The following is a 20,364-nucleotide window of genomic DNA, read 5'->3' on the forward strand; positions in this document are numbered from 1 at the left end:
GATTATACACGAGTGTATTTCACAGCCGTTTTTTTTCTCTAAATCTTGTTCCTTAAAATTTGAAAAAGCTTCAACATGCTTTTTCTTTAGCAATAGTCTTGTGTGGTGAATGTGCACACAGGCCATGGCAGTTGAGTGCATTACTTATAGTTTTCTTTGAAACCATTGTACTTCCTGCTTCCAGGTCTTTCTGTAGCTCTCCACCAGTGACTTTTGGCTTTTTGACAAATCTTTTGATAATTTATTTCACTCGATCTCTGAAATCTTGCAGGGACCACTTGGCCATGGCTGGTTTATGGTGAAATGATGTCCTCGCCACTTCCGAATTATGGCCCCAACAATGTTTACTGGAACCTTCAGTAGTTTAGAAATTCTTCTGTAACCATTGTTTGTATGCTATGTACATTTGTTTTGCAATAATAGGGTTGCGAAGGTTGTGAGAGCGCTCACCATGTTTAATGAGAAAGCTTTTCACAGACTATATGTTTGGACTGAACCAGCTAAACTTAATTTGTATTAAGTGGGAGCATTGCTTTCTAATTACTGATAGATTTCAGCTGGTGTCATGAAATCCCATGCTTTTTTTGCTTGCACCTCTCATTCTTCCTGTGTTGAATATTTTTTGCCTTAGTTATTTGTCATCATTACTGTTAGGGAAAATGTTCTAAAACACTTCTTCAGTAAAGACTCAGAGAAGAGAAACACACAGAAGTTCTTGCTAGCAAGGGCAGTCTCCACACTAAGAGACTCCAGTGAGAGAACTGCCCTGGTCTTTATTTATACTCTTGAGCGTATGTGTGTGTGTGGTGTGTGTGTGTGTGTGTGTGTGTCACTGCTGATCAAAAGGGTCATATAACATACAAACACAAAAGGTACATCCTTGGTCATAAAGAGGGTAGTCTCCCCCACCCTAGATGGCACGGTGAGGAAGTCCAGCAGTTAAAGCACTTAGACTAAAACAGACATAGCTACGTTAAAACAATAAAACAAGGTGCGACCTCTCCCACGCTCCCAGGATGTGGGGGGTGAACCAAGCCTGCAGCCTGCTAGAGATCACACATCTTGTCACTACACAATTGATTATATGCCTCTAAGTATACATGGTTAAACATTTCCTAATACAAATAACTACAAACAGCATCCTACCATAAGCAAACTTATATCACTAAAAGATTATACTGACTACTAAATACAATTTTCCATTGACAATTACACATAACATTATGTGTGTGTTGGATTGGATGGGCTGCCTCTCTCTCTCTCTACACACACACACACACACACACACACACACACACACACACACACACACACACACATATAAGGAGAAATCATTAAAATGAAATGAACATGATGTACAGAATTTAAATAAAGGTATTTAGTGGTTAGACTCTGATGGCGCGACTTGGCGGAACGGTATCCCAGTGTTGATAGGGATTAGATCAGGACCACCTGGAGTTTAGACACTGGTGGACGAGAGTACAAAATACTTGATGATGTAATGGTAGGTGCTAAACTTTGCCAAGATGGATCAGACAGAAAAAAGTTTTAGTTTTATTTTTCTGATTCATATATTAGACCAGATGCAATGTTGAGAAGAATTTGTGATCACATTTAAAAGGGAACACTTTTCAACTTCAGATGTACAGTATATACAAAAGATATCTGCAGTTCTACAGTTGTATTGCTCTACTGCATCATTTTGCACACTTTTAATCAATATATTCACAACTGTCATAAAATAAAATGTGACATTTTGCTTTGATGGGATCTTTATTTGAAAAAAGAAAACAACAACCAAAAAACATATTAATAGACATGTTATGATGCTACCTGTGCTACCTTTCTTTCTTTCTTTTTTTTAACTAAATGTATTCTCAGTGACGTTTCCTTGTTTGAAGACCAAAAATATGTCTTGTACTGTTCTTGTCCAAGAGTTGATCCTGAGTTAAACTAGAAGTGTTTTGGTAGTGTGGTGCAATTTGGATAACACATTAACTGTTGTGTTGAACTGTCAGTAAAAAGGACCGTAAAGATCTAGTCTAAAAGTATACTGTGCGTGATTGCAAATATATATATATAAAAAAACACCCAGCACGCCCCTGCGGGCGGTTTATCCTTCAAGCTCGGGTCCTCTACCAGAGGCCTGGGAGCTTGAGGGCCCTGCGCAGTATCTTAGCTGTTCCCAGGACTGCGCTCTTCTAGACAGAGATCTCCGATGTTGTTCCCGGGATCTGCTGGAGCCACTCGCCTAGCTTGGGAGTCACCGCACCTAGTGCTCCGATTACCACGGGGACCACCGTTACCTTCACCCTCCACATCCTCTCGAGCTCTTCTCTGAGCCCTTGGTATTTCTCCAGCTTCTCGTGTTCCTTCTTCCTGATATTGCTGTCATTCGGAACCGCTACATCGATCACTACGGCCGTCTTCTTCTGTTTGTCTACCACCACTATGTCCGGTTGGTTAGCCACCACCATTTTGTCCGTCTGTATCTGGAAGTCCCACAGGATCTTAGCTCGGTCATTCTCCACCACCCTTGGGGGCATCTCCCATTTTGACCTCGGGACTTCCAGGTTATACTCGGCACAGATGTTCCTGTACACTATGCCGGCCACTTGGTTATGGCGTTCCATGTATGCCTTGCCTGCTAGCATCTTGCACCCTGCTGTTATGTGCTGGATTGTCTCAGGGGCATCTTTACACAGCCTGCACCTGGGGTCTTGCCTGGTGTGATAGACCCCAGCCTCTATGGATCTTGTGCTCAGAGCTTGTTCTTGTGCTGCCATGATTAGTGCCTCTGTGCTGTCTTTCAGTCCAGCTTTGTCCAGCCACTGGTAGGATTTCTGGATATCAGCCACCTCCTCTATCTGCCGGTGGTACATACCGTGCAGGGGCCTGTCCTTCCATGATGGTTCCTCGTCTCCCTCCTCTTTCTTGGGTTTCTGCTGCCTGAGGTATTCACTGAGCACTCGGTCAGTTGGGGCCATCTTCCCAATGTATTCTTGGATGTTCGTTGTCTCATCCTGGACTGTGGTGCTGACACTCACCAGTCCCCGGCCCCCTTCCTTCCGCTTAGCGTACAGCCTCAGGGTGCTGGATTTGGGGTGAAACCCTCCATGCATGGTAAGGAGCTTTCTTGTCTTTATGTCAGTGGCTTCTATCTCCTCCTTTGGCCAGCCTATTACCCCAGCAGGGTACCTGATCACGGGCAGGGCGTACGTGTTGATGGCCCGGATCTTGTTCTTACCATTCAGCTGACTCCTCCGGACTTGCCTGACCCTCTGCAGGTACTTGGTGGTTGCAGCTTTTCTAGCGGCCTCTTCATGGTTCCCATTCGCCTGTGGGATCCCCAAGTACTTGTAACTGTCCTCTATGTCTGCAATGTTGCCTTCTGGTAGTTCAATCCCCTCAGTTCTGACTACCTTCCCTCTCTTTGTTACCATCCGACTACACTTCTCCAGTCCGAACGACATTCCAATGTCATTGCTGTATAGCCTGGTAGTGTGGATCAGTGAATCGATGTCTCGTTCACTCTTGGCATACAGCTTGATGTCATCCATGTACAGGAGGTGGCTGACAACTGCTCCGTTCCGTAGTCGGTATCCATAGCCAGTCTTGTTAATGATCTCACTGAGGGGGTTCAGGCCTATGCAGAACAGCAGTGGGGACAGAGCATCTCCTTGGTAGATCCCGCACTTGATGGTGACTTGTGCTATGGGCTTGGAGTTGGCCTCTAGTGTTGTACGCCACATCCCCATTGAGTTCCTGATGAAGGCTCTTAGGGTCCCATTGATCTTGTACAATTCTAGGCATTCCAGTATCCAGCTGTGGGGCATTGAGTCATAGGCCTTCTTGTAATCAATCCAGGCAGTGCACAGGTTGGTCAGTCTGGTCTTGCAGTCTCGGCTGATTGTTCTGTCTACCAGTAGCTGGTGTTTTGCGCCTCTGGTATTCTTGCCAATTCCTTTCTGTGTCCCGCTCATGTATTGACCCATGTGCCTGTTCATCTTAGCCGATATGATGCCTGACAGGAGCTTCCATGTAGTACTGAGGCAGGTTATTGGTCGGTAGTTGGAGGGGACCGGTCCCTTCTTGGGGTCCTTGGGGATCAGGACCATCCGGCCTTCAGTTAGCCATTCCGGGTGTCTCTCGTTAACTAGCAGCTGGTTCATTTGTGCTGCCAGACGCTCGTGGAGTGCAGTCAGCTTCTTCAGCCAGTAGGCGTGAACCATGTCGGGCCCTGGTGCTGTCCAACTCTTCATACTGGAGACCCTTTCTTGGATATCTGCCACTGTGATGGTTACTGGACCCTGTTCAGGGAGGTCGCTGTGGTCTGCCCTCAGATCCTCTAGCCACTGAGCATTGCCGTTATGGGTTGTGTCCGTCTCCCATATGCTCTTCCAGTATTGCTCCGTCTCCAGCCTTGGTGGTGCTGTTCTCTTATTGTTCCCTTGCCACTGAGAGTACACCTTTGCTGGTTCTGTGGAGAACAGCTGGTTTATTCTCCTGCCTTCTATCTCTCTGGTGTACCTCCTCAAGCGGCTGGCCAAGGCTGTGAGTCTTTGCTTGGCAGTTTCCAAGGCCTCAGGTATGGACAGCTTGCTGTATTTCTTAGGCACCTTATTTGTCGCACCTTGCTGCAACTCCGTTAGTTGGCTAACCTCCCTCCGTGCTACTTTGATCTTGCCCTCTAGCCTCCTTCTCCATGGAGGGTACTGCCCCTTGTCGCTGTTCAACTTGTAGCCAAGCATCTCACTGATCACTGCTATATATATATATATATATATATATATATATATATATATATATATATATATATATATAAAACAATCAATTATTTTAAATTTAAAACTGTATGTCTTTGAACTGTTCATTAAGCAGCTATGGGGTTAAGAGAAGGATCCAAGATGCAGGCACTGTCTTTGATGCGAGTGAGCTTTATTATCAGGAGGTGAAAACAAGCAAAAGCTAGGATGGCGAGGACAGAACTAAGCTGAACTGGGAAAACTAGTGAACAAACCTGAAATCATAACATGCAGGGAGGAACACGGGATGATGAGCAGAGAAACGCAGACGGACCGACAACGAGCAAAGGCAAACACACACTTTTAAATACACGGAGGGAAACAAGGAATAGCAAACAGGAGGGAGACACGGCTGAACCTAATTAACATGACGAAACAGGGATGGCGGAAAACTGAATACAGTGACACCAGACATGGACCTTCAAAATAAAACAGGAAATAGACAGACTGAACTTACAGACAGACTCAGAGACACGAAACAGAGAGAGCCAGAGTACAGGGACCAGAGTGGCATGAGGAGCAAAGGAATCCAAAACCTACGAACTAGAAATACAAAACAGAAACCAAAACACTAGTAAACACGAATCAAGAAGAAACCACAGACTAATAAAAGATAATAATACAAAATCAAAACACCGGGTAGGATCCTGACAGCAACCCTGCAAACTGTGATTTTGCATTTATCTTAGATTACAAAGTGTTAGCAGGCACCACTTTGACAGAGGAGCATCTTCCATTTTCTGTAATGATTCACGGTACACTGGATTAAGCAATATGTTTATGAAAAAGTATTAGCACAATCTTACTGTATTTGTCCTAAACATTTACATTTTAGGAAGTGGTTTGTTTATTTCAAATAAAATCAGATGCTTTTTCTATGATTTTAGCTTAGCTTGTGTAATTTTACACTACACAAACAGCTTAATTTTCAAAGATGCCTCTGTCATAACAGCTCTGCATGAAACATGACAAGACAAGAAACAACAACAGTTATTCTGTAAATTTGACAGTTGATGAAAGATGAAATTTAGTAATCATAAGCTACAAGTCTGTGTTTGCTTTGCTCCTCTGTGCAAAATTTTTTAAGGTGATTCTTTCACATTAAACATGAAGCAGTGATTCATCGAATGAGTGAGTGTGACACACGTTGATATTCCTTTAGTATTAGGTGAGTATGGATATCACAAGTGCTTAAACAACATAAAGAAAGTACGTTGAAGCATGGCGAGGTGGCAGGCAGGCAGGTGCATGAGAGGCAGAATGATGTGCCAACCACAGCTATATAATCGGGGAACAGAGAGCCCAGGAGTTCTCAGATGGCACTGATGAGCCTTTCCCCGCAGGGGTCATCAAACCTGTCAGTAGACATTGCAGAGAAAAGGATGGTTGGATTGTATTATGGGTGTGGATAACTCAACCTGGAGAACTAGACTGGGCTTAAGAGGCTTTGAGCGATAATGGTGAACTATGATGTAAATTTTTCACATCAACAAGAAACCCATCGTTGACATTTAATATTCTTCTTTTGGCTGCCTCCTGAATGGCTCATCTGCCTCCATCTCCTGCTGTTGCATGAATACTCCTCTCATACTAGTGAGTCTTCTTCACATCATCCACACTTTTCGTCTCCATATTACATTCTTTGTCCAATATATCCCTCCTTTCACTATCGCTCCCCTACACATGCATAAACCATCTCAGCCTTGCTGCTAAAATTTTGTTGTCTCCAAAACCCTTATATCAAATAAGTATTTTTTATTGGCATACTTTATGTATAAAATAATAAGGGTGTGATATCTTGCTGTATCTTGTAACATATACAGCATAAAAAGTGACCAGAAGATGTGTTGTAAGCTTCCACTCAAAATTTAAATAGGTGGAAAATGTTGAGAAAGAAAGTGTTGCAATGTGGCATAATCATGCTAGGCTGTGGTTGCGCCTGTAAAAAAATGAAAAAAAGTTTTAGTTATTTTCTCCTTTTTTCATATATTATATTATCTGTTGTTACACTGTGAATGTGTTCCATTAATGTTTTTAAAGTGTAGACTGAAAAATATGAAAAAAGGTCCCACAAATTTAGGAGGGGAATAGAAAGAAGTTCAGTTTTGGTTTGTGATTTGTCCGGTGCTGAAATATATATAAAGAATACACACTACCAGTCAGAAGTTGGGACATACCTTTTCATGTATTTATTTTTATTTTTTTTCTACATTGTAGATACATACTGAAGACATCAGAGATATGAAAAAAGATATATGGAATTATGCAGCAAAGAAAAAAAAACTTTAAATATGTTTTATATTTTAGATTCCTCAATGTAGCCACCTTTTACTCTGTTGGCAGTGCTGCAAACCCTTGGCCTTCTCTCAACGAGCTTCATGATGTAGTCACCTGAAATGGTTTTCACTCTACAGGTGTGGCTTTAGGGTTCATTTGTGGAATTTCTTGCCTTCTTAATAGGGTTGGGAACATCAGTTGTGTTGTGCAACAGTTAATGGTTAACTATTGGATACATTTGAAAGGTCATAAAAAAATCAATCTGTTAAGAAAGTGTTAGGTAATTGTTGGGAGAGGGGAAAGGATTTTAAAAATAGTTTTGGGTGGGTTGGGGATGATAGAGCTGGAGCATTTAAAGTATATGACAAAGAATTTAGTCAGACATTATTGTTGCCTTTAAGGCCTACATGGACATGGAAATACATTAAGGTAAATAGATCATTATATATTAAGAATATTAAGAAGAGGAAATTTACAACAGATATTTGTCAAGAATTTTATAATAGATTGGAGAACAAGTACAGTGACTATTTACAGTCACCACAGCAGTCATTTCATTGTTTATAAATCCCTCCATGTTTGACGTCCACATGACTTCAGAATTCCCTTCAGATTTATTGACTGATTTGATTGTTGGAGTTTTTGGTTTTACTGTACAGAAACAGAAACAAGAGCATTAAAGTGAATGTTTGTTCGCCCGGTCTTTCTGGCAGATGCAGAGTTATGGGCTGTAATTTAAAAGGTCCTCACATACAAGGTCTTAAATAATCAGGCCTGATCTTATCTTAATGACCTTGTAGCACCATATCACCCTATTAGAGCACTTCGCTCTCGCTCTGCAGGCCTACTTGTTGTTCCTAGAGTATTTAAAAGTAGAATGGGAGGGAGAGCCTTCAGTTTTCAGGCCCCTCTTCTGTGGAACCAGCTTCCAGTTTGGATTCGGGAGACAGACACTATCTCTACTTTTAAGATTAGGCTTAAAACTTTCCTTTTTGCTAAAGCATATAGTTAGGGCTGGACCAGGTGACCCTGAATCCTCCCTTAGTTATGCTGCAATAGACGTAGGCTGCCGGGGGATTCCCATGATGCATTTAGTTTTTCCTTTCCAGTCACCTTTCTCACTCACTATGTGTTAATAGACCTCTCTGCATTGAATCATATCTGTTATTAACCTCCGTTTCTCTTCCACAGCATGTCTTTTATCCTGTCTTCCTTCTCTCACCCCAACCGGTCGCAGCAGATGGCCGCCCCTCCCTGAGCCTGGTTCTGCCGGAGGTTTCTTCCTGTTAAAAGGGAGTTTTTCCTTCCCACTGTCGCCAAAGTACTTGCTCATAGGGGGTCATATGATTGTTGGGTTTTTCTCTGTATCTATGAAGCGCCTTGAGGCGACTTTTGTTGTGATTTGGCGCTATATAAATAAAATTGAATTGAATTGAATTAAAAGAAGTCAACATACTGCTCTCTGTGACACTGAAAACTTTTGACTCCATGACGTTGCCATCTTTCCAGATAGTTGCTGTGTGAGTTTCTCCAAGCACGAGTATCAGTCGAAAGGAGCAACAACATTGTCCAGTGCCACACTGTTGTAAAAAGCAATTCTTCTTACTGTGGGAAATAATAATACAAAATGTTTAAAACAAATGATATTTATGACATCTTATGCTGATTAAGCTAATCTTACATTTTTATGTACAGCATTTTCACCCAATGCCTCCATCCCACATTTTTATTTCCTCTAGCTTACAAAAGCCAGTGTTATAATAAGACTAAAAAACCCCCCAAAAAAACCATCTCAGTCATACCCGTCTACACTCTGGAGAGTCAAACTGTACTCAGTGCAGTTTTGTAGCTCCAGCTGACACAACATCAGCTCGTCAAAGTCGTTGGTACAGTCAAGACTGGAGTTAGTTGTGTGAATATTTCCTGCACGAAACATAAATTATAAATTGTGGCTCATTAAGAATTCACACATAGAATAATCCATTACAGCATTTGTTCACTGTAATGTACATACTAGAGAGAACTGCTGCAGTCGCGATGTGTGCTAAAAGAAGCAAGATAACAGAGATCCTGGTGCAGACTCGTCTGGAAAAGAAAAGGGGAAACGCAAAAGGAGATCTTTTCTTTCAACAAACATGGCGGATTCAGTAAGAAAGACAACTCCAAGTTAATCAGTTTACCTATTTGAATCCATTATGAAACAACTGAGTGCATTTTTTTCTGCTATGGAAAACACTCAGCTACGGTCTATATCCTGGGAATGCGAACGCTGCTTACGCCCTAGTGATGGGTCGTTCGCGAACGAAATGGCTCTTAGAGCCGACTCTTTGACGTGAACGACGCGAGCCGGCTCCTTATCGCGAGCCGTCACGTGGTTTTTTTTTCTTTCTTTCTCTCAGCCTCTCTCTCGCACTTTTTTTCCGCTTCACTCTGCACGCGAGCCTTGTGCTTTACGCTGGGCAGAGGGGGGAGGGGCGGTAGTTACACTCAGTAGCACAGGAACAGAGCCAGAGAGAGAGAAAGAGAGGCAGGGACAACAACATTAGAAAAGTATAGTAATCATCCACAACTATTTTCGGTTGCAGATGATAAAGGATTGAGAAAGTTTATTCATGCAGGTCCATATGACAGAGAATATGCATGTTCTTTTAGTTTTCATATTATAATTTATATTTAATTGTGTTGTGGTTTGCAGTGTTTTGTGTTCTTTTCACTTTAAATTTGTGAAAGGAAAAAGCTGAAAATGTAAATAGTTAAAACTTGAAATGTGAATAGTTGATTTTTGTATTAGATGATTTATTTATTACATTTTATGTGGAGTGAATAAATAAAAGTATATTTACGGTGGCCCCTAGAGACAAAGCACATACAAACTTCAAATCACGTACGAACTCTGAAGCATGTACAAACTCCAAAACACGTAAAAACACGTACAAACTCCAAAACACGTAAAAACTCCAAAACACGTAAAAACACGTACAAACTCCGAAGCACGTAAAAACTCAGAAGCATATAAAAACTCAGAAGCACATAAAAACTCAAAACACGTACAAAAGAACAACAGAAGTGCTCCAGGATGCTGGGCGCAGTGTTGAGCCTTTGTTATCTTGTGGCTACACAAGCCAGCAAGTACCAATGACCGGATTTGGTGTGTGGTAATAACAGGTAAATGAACTTTTTTTAAAATTATTTGAATATATATATGAGTGCCTGTGTATAAATACACAAACAATACACACATGCTTTCAATTGTGTAATTTAAGTGATCTAGTAGCTCTGCTTTGGAAGTTCAGTTCATGCTAGAAATGTGTTTTGGAGTTTGTACGTGTTTTGTCTCTAGGGGCCACCGCATATATTTATATATAAACATATATAAATAAAACCACTTGTTTTTACGTTAGTAATTCCTTTTGTGCATAATTTTATATTATTGTTAATAATAAATTAATTAAAGCAACAAAACAACCTGAAGAGCCGATTCGGAGCCGAAAGAGCCGGCTCTTTTTAGTGGGCCGAACCGAAAGAGCCGGATCTCTAAAAAGAGCCGGAAATCCCATCACTATTACGCCCAAGTCTCACAGTCTTCCTGTTATGGGAGCAATAGAAGGATATATTGCGCCACATTAGGGGAAGTCAGTCCTACTCACATTTCTTAAGGAAGACAGAACCGTGCGCATAAAGCCCACAACAGTAGTCGAGGGGGAGTTGACTCAAAAAAGCTACTGAAATCCCAGTGTTTGTGTAGAGTGAGAAATTGGGTATGCATTATCTGACACAGCCGTATTAAATACTCTTAATAAAATCTATTTTATACTTCAACAAAGGTATTATCACCTTTGTTGGTAACGTATTACCAACATTGACATTTACATTGACATGTAAATGTTTAGAAAGAAACCCATCATTGACATTTAATATTCTTCTCTTGGGTGCCTCCTGAAGGGGGCACAATGGCTCTCCTGCTGTCACTTGAATACTCTTTGCTTACACTGGCCTTCTGCATGTCCTTATTTACTGCATCTTGTGATTTTCTTTGTTGTCTCTCACTTTTCGTCTCCATATTACACATTCTTTGTCCAATATATCCCTCCTCTCACTATCGCTCCCCTACACATGCCTAAACCATCTCAGCCTTGCTGCTCAAATTTTGTCCCCAAAACACTTATATCCAGTGAGTAGTTTTTTTATTGGCATACTTTATGCATAAAATAATAAGGCCGTGATATCTTGTTGTATCTTGCAGCAGAGATATACAGCATACACAGCATAAAAAGTGACGAGAAGACGTGTTGTAAACTTCCACTCACAATTTAGATAGTTGGTAAATGTTGAGAAAGGAAGTGTTGCAAGAGTTGTAGATCTTGTTCATGTGGCATAATCATGCTAGGCTGTGGTTGCTGCTGTACAAAAAAATGAAAAAAAGATTCAGTTATTTTCTCCCCTTTTCATATATTATATTATCTGTTGTTACACTGTGAATGTGTTACTGTTTTTGAAGTGTAGTCTGAAAAATATATTAAAAAAAAGGTCCCACAAAGTCAGGAGGGGAATTTAAAGGAGCTCAGTTTTGGTTTGTGATTTGTTCTGTTGGTTTTCTTTCACACACATACAATCAGTAAAACTTTACTGATATAACTGTTACTGTATTGCAGCACAAAACGGCTGACATGTAACTCAACTGCATTAAGGTTGATGTTATTTTCCTGCTATGCCCAACGGCCAGAAAGAAAAACCAACATTGGTTAAATACTTACTTACATACTTGACGATGACGTTGGTTGGGTGGGTTGATGTACAGTCATATATGTACAGGGTTGTACAGTAGGGGGCTGGGAACGCAGCCTTGCGGGGATCCGGTGCTGTAATATATATAAAGAATATACACTACCAGTCAGAAGTTTGGACACATTTGATGTTTTTTTTTTTGTTTTTTTTTTTTAACTTTCTACATTGTAGATACATACATACATAAAACCTTTTACTTTGTTGGCAGTGCTGCAAACCCTTGGCCTTCTCTCAGTGAGATTCATGATGTAGTCACCTGAAATGATTTTCGCTCTACAGGTGTGGCTTGTCATTGGTTGAATTTCTTGCCTTTTAATGGGGTTGAGGCCATCAGTTGTGCTATGCAGAAGTCAGGTTGGTAACACAGCTGACAGCCCTATTTGACAACTGTTAGGATTCATATTATGACAAGAACCAACCAGCTAAGTAAGACAAATGACAGTTCATCATTATTTGAAGAACTGGAGGTCAGTCAGTCCAGAAAACTGCTAACACTTTGAATGTGTCCCCAAGTGCAGTTGCAAAACCAACAAATGGCAATATTGGCTCACATGAGGACCGCCCCAGGAAAGGAAGAGTCACCAGCCTCAGAAATCATTCCCAAAATTAACAGATTACTAGGGACTACTAAAGATTACTAGCGACTACTAAGAAAAAGCAACAAGCAGAAGAGATTGGTTTGAGCCAAGAAACCAAGGAATGGATATTAGACTAATGGAAATCTGTGCTTTGGTCTGATGAATCCACCCGCCTTGCCTTCGCATGACACAGAAAAGGTGAAGCCAGGTCTCTACATGCATGGTTTCCACTGTGAAGCATGCAGGTGAGTGCATTTTCCTCTGTGCTGTGTGAGGCTGGAGGTTGACCTGTTCTGAACAACTATTGGCAATCAGCTCATCAGCAAATATACAATGATTAATTTAAAAAGACAATGGAATAAATAATGTATTTAGAATGATAGTTATTCCATTGTAAATATCTAACATCCCTCCTAAAGTTTGAAAAATCCTAAAAAGTGTAATCTGGATTTTCTATGACATCAATGCTCAAAATTTCACTTGGCAATCTAGAATAATATAAATATTTTTCATTGTAAAAAGTTAATTATGAAATCAAAATTGACTCTAGTTCAAAGTCCTTATGTGCTCTTGATTTGAATTTCTCATCACACTAAGTCATTGACTCCTGTTTATTCTTTATTAAGAGCCTTCTACAGCCATCAAACTCTGCATATACTCAACACTATGATGTAAAAAAAAAATAGATATCTTTTTATAAACGTATTACAATGAAGTCAGTGTTCAAAGTGTAATACTGTAATACTGATCTTGCCCCCGGCCCACCTCAATTTTTTGTTCTTGTGCCGGTGCCTCTAAGGCGATACTGAGTTTCGCCAGTAGGTGGCAGTAGCGACTCAAACAAATGAGTGACTGGCAAATCCCTTACAAAAGTAACGCAGGCCAGTTTTGGTAATGAAAGCCTTCAGTAACACCTAACTGCTGTTTTGCTGTGTTTCAGAGCAATAAACCTCAATTTGCACCTGGATGAACCTTGTCTTCCTTCAGCATGTAACAGTAACATAAAGTTATTCTGGCTTGTGATCAATTTGTAAGTGATTTATGAGTCAGTTATGAGACTAGTTAACCCCTACTAAATCTACTATTATATGCTATTGTTTATTATTAGTACATTTTCTACATATTACGCCATACCAATAGGAAAAACTCTGGGCCAGACACAAACAATCAATTAAATAAATGAAACAATGAATATCTAATGCGTGTTTGCATGCTCACCCACTGCAGGTGAGTCTGTTTTGGTCATGTGATTTCATGCAAATTCACAGTGCAGAGGCGACAGTGTCTGCTCATGCTGAGAACACAATATGGAGGCGGACCCTGATAGACATCCAGCCTCCAAGCAACACTGAAGGAAGCCAATATTAAACATCTGAATTAAACAACGTGAACAGAAAAGAGCTACATTATCAGGAGTATTGACTAACTACCGAAAAGTTTATAATAAATGCAGCACTATTTGTATGACTCAGTGTAGCTGTAAATGTATTGTGTTTATCATTACTATATGCACATTAGTCAAGCTTTCAGATATGTGACCCCCTCCATTGTCATTAACAGGATTACATTCTTCTTTGTGGGTTTTGTTTTTGCTATCGGTTTTGTGCTCTCATTTATTAACGACTTTAATTTGAAGTACCAATCTCTAAAATGGGTCACCGCATTGGGATCCAAGTTACAAATGATACGCAATGATGCTTGAAGAATTTAATATTAAATTGTTTGTGCAGACTGTACAAAGTACAGCATACTGTAGATCATTGAAAGTCTTCAGTAATGTCTATTTGAAGCAAACACATCTCAGAGTAATTCACTTTGAACATTTTTTTAACTCGGGAAAAGCAAAGAGATTAAAGCTCACTTGTTTTAGCATTCATGACAAATTTAACATATTTTGGTCTTATCAGTATTTATACATTCCAGTAATACATTTCAAATGTCCATCCATCCATTCGCTTCCGCTTATCCTTTTCAGGGTCACGGGGGGTGCTGGAGCCTATCTCAACTCTCATAGGGCTACACCCTGGACAGGTCGCCAGTCTGGCACACAGAGACAGACATCCATTCGCACTCACATTCACACCTATGGGCAATTTCGAGTTTCCAATTAACGTAACCCACTAACTGCATGTCTTTGGCCTGTGGGAGGAAGAACCCACGCAAACATGGGGAGAACATGCAAACTCCACACAGAAAGACCCTGGCCTGATGGTGGAATTAAACTCAGGACCTTTTTACTGTGCGGCAACAATGCGAACCACTGTGCTGCCTCATTTCAAATGTGTTATTTACAATTAAGTGAAAACAAAACAAAAGAAAATAACTTGAATTTTGGATATAAAAACAACATGACAAATAAAACTTTTTTCCTAAACATTTGTTGAAAACAAACACTTAATAAATTACGGTTATAATTATAGCCATATAATATCTGAAAATTCTTCAGCAATGTTTCTTTGAAACAAACAGAGCCCAGGGTAATTCACTTTGATTGAAAAGCATTCTAATGGCAACATGTACATCACTTATACCCTAAGTTTGTTTTTATTTGAGATCGTACACCATAACTGAAAGCCCATTTCAAACCTACACAACAACCTTCTACGTAACTGACTTGCACTTCCCGAGAAAAATAACCACTGTTCAGTCGACACGTACCACAACGACCTGAATGGTGTGGAAGGCTGTGGTGTAGGGATAAATGGAGTTTCTAGTTCCAGCGTCATGTATGAAGTAGATTTATCGCAAAAGTCAAAATAGACCTTAAGATTTACCCTCTGGTGAATGCATTCAGAAACTTGCCCAAGGATATATTGGCATGCAGACTGAAGTAACCTTACATTAGTAGATGACCTGCTCTACCTCCTGTGCTCACCCCTCAAATCCACCGGTCAAGTTAAATTCAGTCAGACCTTTAAGGGTCGGGTCTCCCTTGTAAAAGAGATCTTTGGTCTCAATGGGACTAAACTGGTGAAATCAAAGTTAAATAAATAAAATAATGTTTGTTATGAGTACATTTTAAATATGCTGAACCTAAGTGTTCTCACAGTGCAAATCTTTGACTTACTATATAGAATAATTTCCAAATGACAGCAGGATCATATTCTATAAGAAACAGTTATCATGAGATCATTTTCATGCATCCATGTATTAGAAAGAGCTAAAACTGAAGTTATGGTCACAACACTACACACTTTGATAGCCACTCTCTGTGATTATTGGTACAGAGCAGTTAGTAGATTTAAAACAGGTGGGTACTTGGAGTTCAGAGACACGCTGCCCATCCTGAACTGGAACAACTGGGCTTAAGATGCTTTCAGGGCTGTTTCTAAGTGACTCCTCCTCCGACTTGTCCAAATGTTCCTTATGCTCAGTATTTCTGTGCTCTAAAAGCGAAGCATCAGGCTGCCTCACCAAACTTGGAATTTCCTGATAGTCGTCATCCACTGCAAGAAAACTGTGTGACCCTATGGGCACACATATGGGGACCTCTTGATAGGACATGTCTGTTGATAGAAGAGGTGAAACCACTGATGGTGAAATACCACTTAGTTGTGCAGGAACTTGACAAGCTGGTATCTGGTGATCCGGACATCTCTCCATTCCACTGTTACTGGGATGGTAAATAGAGTCACAAAGCATTTCAGCCGTCCCCTGGGTGTTTAAGTTGTCTGTCATAGTCTGATGTAAACAGCCAGGAAGAAGGAAGTGATAGGTTTTATTTTCAAATGCAGATACTCCAGAACTCGTTTCAGAGAATAATTCACTTCCTTGTGTATTGTTTGACTGTGTCGGGAGACTGGTGCTCACTGGTAATATTGGGCAAATATTTGGGAATATTTTACAGAGCTCATTCTTAGCAGCTTTAGCAATAGAAGATTCTCCATTCACAGCAACGGGGCTTTCAGTATTTGTATAACTTAGATCAGAGGAACCCGTGCTGACCCCACTGCTTTGCTGAAGGCTTCCACAGCTTGTGTCTGTCAATGACACCTTCGACCTGAATACAAAGAAACAATTACTGAAACTGCCAGATATAAATCCTCAAGGAAATGTCTTGTAATGGTGATGCATCAATGCAGTCAATACTAACCCCAGTTCACTGTCATCTGGAATAAGGGTCTCAACATGTATGGGGATGGTAATGATGGGTTCAAGTTTCAAGACCTAAGCAAAATGAATGAACAGTCTTAAACATTTCAGTTGAAGGAGGAAAATCTTTTGGAACTTTAGTATGTTTCTCAAAGTGCCTTTTGTATTCCTTAAGATATCATTTCTGGTTGACTTAGTTTGCCCTGTTTTTGGGACAATAGGATTTAGTGACTGATTTTACCGTAGAAAAAACCTGTTAAAAAATGCAGAGCTGGATTCTGATTTCAGCACAATTTCTGTTAAATCATAGCGTTTGTGAACAATGAAAAATTAAATATAGTGTCACTTAAGACAGGCCACAAATTCAAGTTCAGCTGTAGTCCCTGCAGATCAGCTGATTTTTAGTGCCAGTCTTCATCAGCTGATGGCTAAGCAGATACATTTCTATTCTAATCGCCAAATGTTGTCCACTAGATGCATTAGATTTTCTTTTGACTATAACAGTCCTGATAAAACTGCTATTTATAGACCAAATGTAAATCCAATTATGGCAAATGATGAAAAAGTGATGCAATATAATAATTTAATGAAAATCACCAACAGATTTTAAATTGTTAATAATTATTAATAATAAAGTAAATGAATGCAACCATTGAAGTTAGAAGTTTTTGACCTCACCTGTCTCACCTTCTGCTCACTTGGATTAATATTAAGAAAAGAGGGATTTGTAGTTTTCGGAACTGCATCGTAATAGATTTTTCTCAACCTAAAAGGAAATGTAGGAAAAAAATGATGACCCCATTCAAATATTTAGGGGAAATATGCACTGACCGAGGCACAAGAAAAACTTGTTGATCTACATGACTCACTTTGCATAACAGCCATATTTAGCAACGCTGAGGATGACTGCAGCAATGCTGAGGGTGATAATGATAACCAACATCAGGTTGTGGCGGGAAGGACCTGTGAAATAACATGTATGAAACAAGTTTAATAATTGCAATCTTGCACAGATGTTATACAGCAGAGAGATATAGTAGGATAAAGTGCATAGCATATGCTTATATGTCTGCTAACAGACTTGTATTTTGTGTTAGATGTGTTGTGTTGATGACACTGTGTGTCACTACTTAATGCTATATAATTCCTAAACAGTTTCTTCATATTGCCTCAAAAGGATAGTTTTTAGTTATTTTTTTATACCAATGAGAGTGTCCCATTGCATTTTTTTTTACTCTATGCAGCCTCCAAAATGTAAGTTACAAAGATAAAATATACATTTTTTAAAAAGTCTTCATACTCTATCTTATACACGGTATGAATATTCAGATCGATACTACTTAAAACAGGACATAGCATCATAATTTATTGATTTATTGTTGCTTTGTTGTTCAGGAGATTAAAAAAGAGAAATTAAAACTGTACATATTATACATACAAACTTTTTATCTCTTTGCTTTTGAGATTTCCACAGATCCTTTATATTCGAATACACTTCTAAATTCACTTTTAATGTTACAATCTAAGCTGCTCATCTCCACTTTTCTCTGGAGACAACAGCTTACATGATAGTTAGTTTGAGAGTTAATATTAAAACTCATATTATTTTTCAGCTGAATGTGTAATAGAAATATAATTAGGGCCTCTTAACACAGTTAAGAAATACAGAATTTACTGTTTTACAACTGAATAAAGACAATTCTTACCAGTTTCAAATTCCCACTCTTTGCTACTGTCACTGAACTTGCCACTCAGACTTAAGAAGCTTTTCACGCTGACCACATATGCTGAACTGGGATCCAGGTCTTGACCTTTTATTACATAGTAATTTAGTTCATCAACTGTGGCTGGTTTGAAAGGTCCAGATGTCTAGTATGGAGGAACAAAAATGAGTTTGACAGTTGTCCATGTTTACATCTCCAGAACAAATAGTTACTGTGGCATTGTTCCTACCTTTTCTGTTTCTCCTTTTTTATAGTAAGTCACCACAGCAGTCATTTCATTGTTTAAAAATCCCTTCATGTTTGACGTCCACTTGACTTCAAAATTCCCTTCGAGTTCATTGACTGATTTGATTGTTGGAGTTTTTGGTTTTACTGTACAGAAACAAAAGAGCATTAAAGTGAATATTTGTTCACATCCAGAGAGTCTTTCTGGCAGATGCAGAGTTATGGGAAATAATTTGAAAGAAGCCAACGTACTGCTCTCCATGACATTGATAGCTTTTGACTCCATGATGTTGCCATCTTTCCAGACTTTTGCTGTGAGAGCTTCTCCTAACACACGCATCAGTTTGAAGGAGCAACAACACTTTCCAATGCCACACTGTTGTACAGCGCAGTTCTCCTCACTGGGGAGCAAAGGATAATATGCAAAACACTTTAAACATTCATATGCCACAGCATATTTACACTGTCAGCCACAGCATTGAAACCACAGACAGATGAAGAAAGTAACAAGTAATGACTACACATTAAATGCAGTGTTAATGATTAACCTTGGATTCCAGTTACACCCAACCAATCATCTTTGGATCATGCTAACCTCCTGCTACAACAACGCCACATTTTTATCCTTTGTACACATGTCCCACATACTGAGGCAGTGTTACTCTAGTTTACTAAAGTCATTGTTTAAACAGCACAAAAATTATGGAATAAAATTAACAGTGCTCATCTATTGACATATTCCCCTGAATCCCAAAGAAGATTAACAGACAGAAAAGCAGCTGAAATTTGTCAACTGTTTAACACTTATTGATTAAAAAAACAGCCTAAAGAAACAAAAACAAATTTGGGAAAACTGTACATATTGTAAAAGTACAATATGTTTGTTCTTCACAAGAATGTACCAACCATTTAACTGCCATAGCTTATTATTTTAGTTTTTTGCTGTTTTTTTTTTTTTTTTTTAAAGTTTGATATAACTCTGTGCACATTCATTTTACCTCTCAGCACCAGTAATACCGAGTTTGCTGGGATTTCCACTGAGAACTTCCACACAACAAGAACTGTCTAGAAAGTGAATGAGGAACACAACGAAGAGCAAAAAGCCAAACATCCCAATCTAACTGAGAATCCACTCAGTGTGCCAATGCAAGTCCGGTCCACATACAGCCGACCCAGGAACCCCCACACAGGGCAGATACCCTCAGATAAATCGTGTCTATACCCGGACACGTAGGAGCTAGTAGCAAAAGCAGCACCCAGTCAAAGTAAGCCTGTTGGTTTTAATGCCATGGCTGATCGGTGTAATACTAAAATCATCGATTAAAAACACACCGGGCATACTTGTCTTGGACTTGGAGAGTCATGCTGTACTCAGTGCAGTTTTGCAGCTCCAGCTCACACTGCATCACCTGGTCAAAGTCGTACGTACATTCAAGGTTGAAGCCAATTGTCGGATTCTTTCCTGAACGAAACATATTATACAAGTACGAAAATTATGAGTGCTCACACAGGGCTCACACAGACTATCTAATTACAGTATTAATATTATTATTATTGTTTTACTGTAAGCTACATACCAGGAAGTACGGCCGCAGTTATGTATCCAAAAAGAAGCACGGTATAAGAGATCCAGTTGCAAACTTGTCTGGAAGAAAAAACGAAAATAAGATATTTTCTTTTAACAAACCTGACGGATTCGTGAAGAAAGTCAAATTTACGTTATCCAGGTTACCTGTTTGAATCCATTACGAGACAATTTAGTTCGCGTATTTTCATAGAAAGCGGTCTGCTCGGCTCCAGCCTAAATCCATTCGCACAGTGTGTCTCACAGTCTTTCTCATGTGAAAGCTGTTGCAGAATGCACCACTCATTTAGGGG

General features: G+C 39.7%; 2 protein-coding genes across 6 annotated transcripts; both read right to left on the minus strand.

Annotated features, from left to right (window-relative positions):
* Positions 1-4,921: 4,921 nt before the first annotated feature.
* On the minus strand, positions 4,922-10,536 carry LOC146718469 (uncharacterized). Of its 2 annotated transcripts, none has more exons than XM_085451954.1 (5): positions 9,263-10,536; positions 9,097-9,167; positions 8,885-9,005; positions 8,539-8,687; positions 4,922-6,160 (listed from the first exon to the last, which is right to left on the minus strand). In XM_085451954.1, the coding sequence occupies exons 1-5, from the start codon at positions 9,274-9,276 to the stop codon at positions 6,084-6,086; spliced, it is 432 nt and encodes a 143-aa protein (XP_085308080.1). In that variant the 5' UTR covers positions 9,277-10,536; the 3' UTR covers positions 4,922-6,083. The 2 variants fall into 2 exon arrangements, with proteins under 2 accessions (XP_085308080.1, XP_085308072.1); XM_085451946.1 differs by lacking the exon at positions 4,922-6,160 and adding an exon at positions 6,972-7,733 and having other exon boundaries at positions 9,263-10,532.
* Positions 10,537-14,137: 3,601 nt separating this feature from the next.
* LOC146718470 (uncharacterized) lies at positions 14,138-20,364 on the minus strand. Of its 4 annotated transcripts, none has more exons than XM_085451978.1 (10): positions 20,219-20,364; positions 20,064-20,131; positions 19,819-19,948; positions 18,739-18,887; positions 18,491-18,633; positions 18,244-18,406; positions 17,407-17,500; positions 17,225-17,303; positions 16,539-16,612; positions 14,138-16,445 (listed from the first exon to the last, which is right to left on the minus strand). In XM_085451978.1, the coding sequence occupies exons 1-10, from the start codon at positions 20,260-20,262 to the stop codon at positions 15,632-15,634; spliced, it is 1,758 nt and encodes a 585-aa protein (XP_085308104.1). In that variant the 5' UTR covers positions 20,263-20,364; the 3' UTR covers positions 14,138-15,631. The 4 variants fall into 4 exon arrangements, with proteins under 4 accessions (XP_085308104.1, XP_085308111.1, XP_085308097.1 ...); XM_085451985.1 differs by having other exon boundaries at positions 19,828-19,948; positions 20,219-20,363; XM_085451971.1 differs by having other exon boundaries at positions 17,216-17,303; positions 19,828-19,948; positions 20,219-20,363.

The sequence above is a fragment of the Copadichromis virginalis genome, linkage group LG1 (genome assembly GCF_057382275.1).
Source record: "Copadichromis virginalis isolate Kocher_CV1m ecotype Utaka linkage group LG1, C_Virginalis_male_GT1.1, whole genome shotgun sequence".
Classification (NCBI taxonomy): domain Eukaryota; kingdom Metazoa; phylum Chordata; class Actinopteri; order Cichliformes; family Cichlidae; genus Copadichromis; species Copadichromis virginalis.

What these genes read in the sequence shown, in the direction of transcription:
- LOC146718470 (XM_085451963.1), bottom strand. Translation starts at nt 20,262, where the DNA reads ATGAAAATACGCGAACTAAATTGTCTCGTAATGGATTCAAACAG. An exon ending in CTCGTAATGGATTCAAACAG is followed by an intron (nt 20,132 to 20,218) that starts GTAACCTGGATA and finishes TTTTTCTTCCAG; the next exon opens with ACAAGTTTGCAACTGGATCT. An exon ending in AAATATGGCTGTTATGCAAA is followed by an intron (nt 17,304 to 17,406) that starts GTGAGTCATGTA and finishes ATTTCCTTTTAG; the next exon opens with GTTGAGAAAAATCTATTACG.
- LOC146718469 (XM_085451946.1), bottom strand. An exon ending in GACTGCAGCAGTTCTCTCTA is followed by an intron (nt 9,006 to 9,096) that starts GTATGTACATTA and finishes TGTTTCGTGCAG; the next exon opens with GAAATATTCACACAACTAAC. An exon ending in ACTCTCCAGAGTGTAGACGG is followed by an intron (nt 8,688 to 8,884) that starts GTATGACTGAGA and finishes TATTTCCCACAG; the next exon opens with TAAGAAGAATTGCTTTTTAC.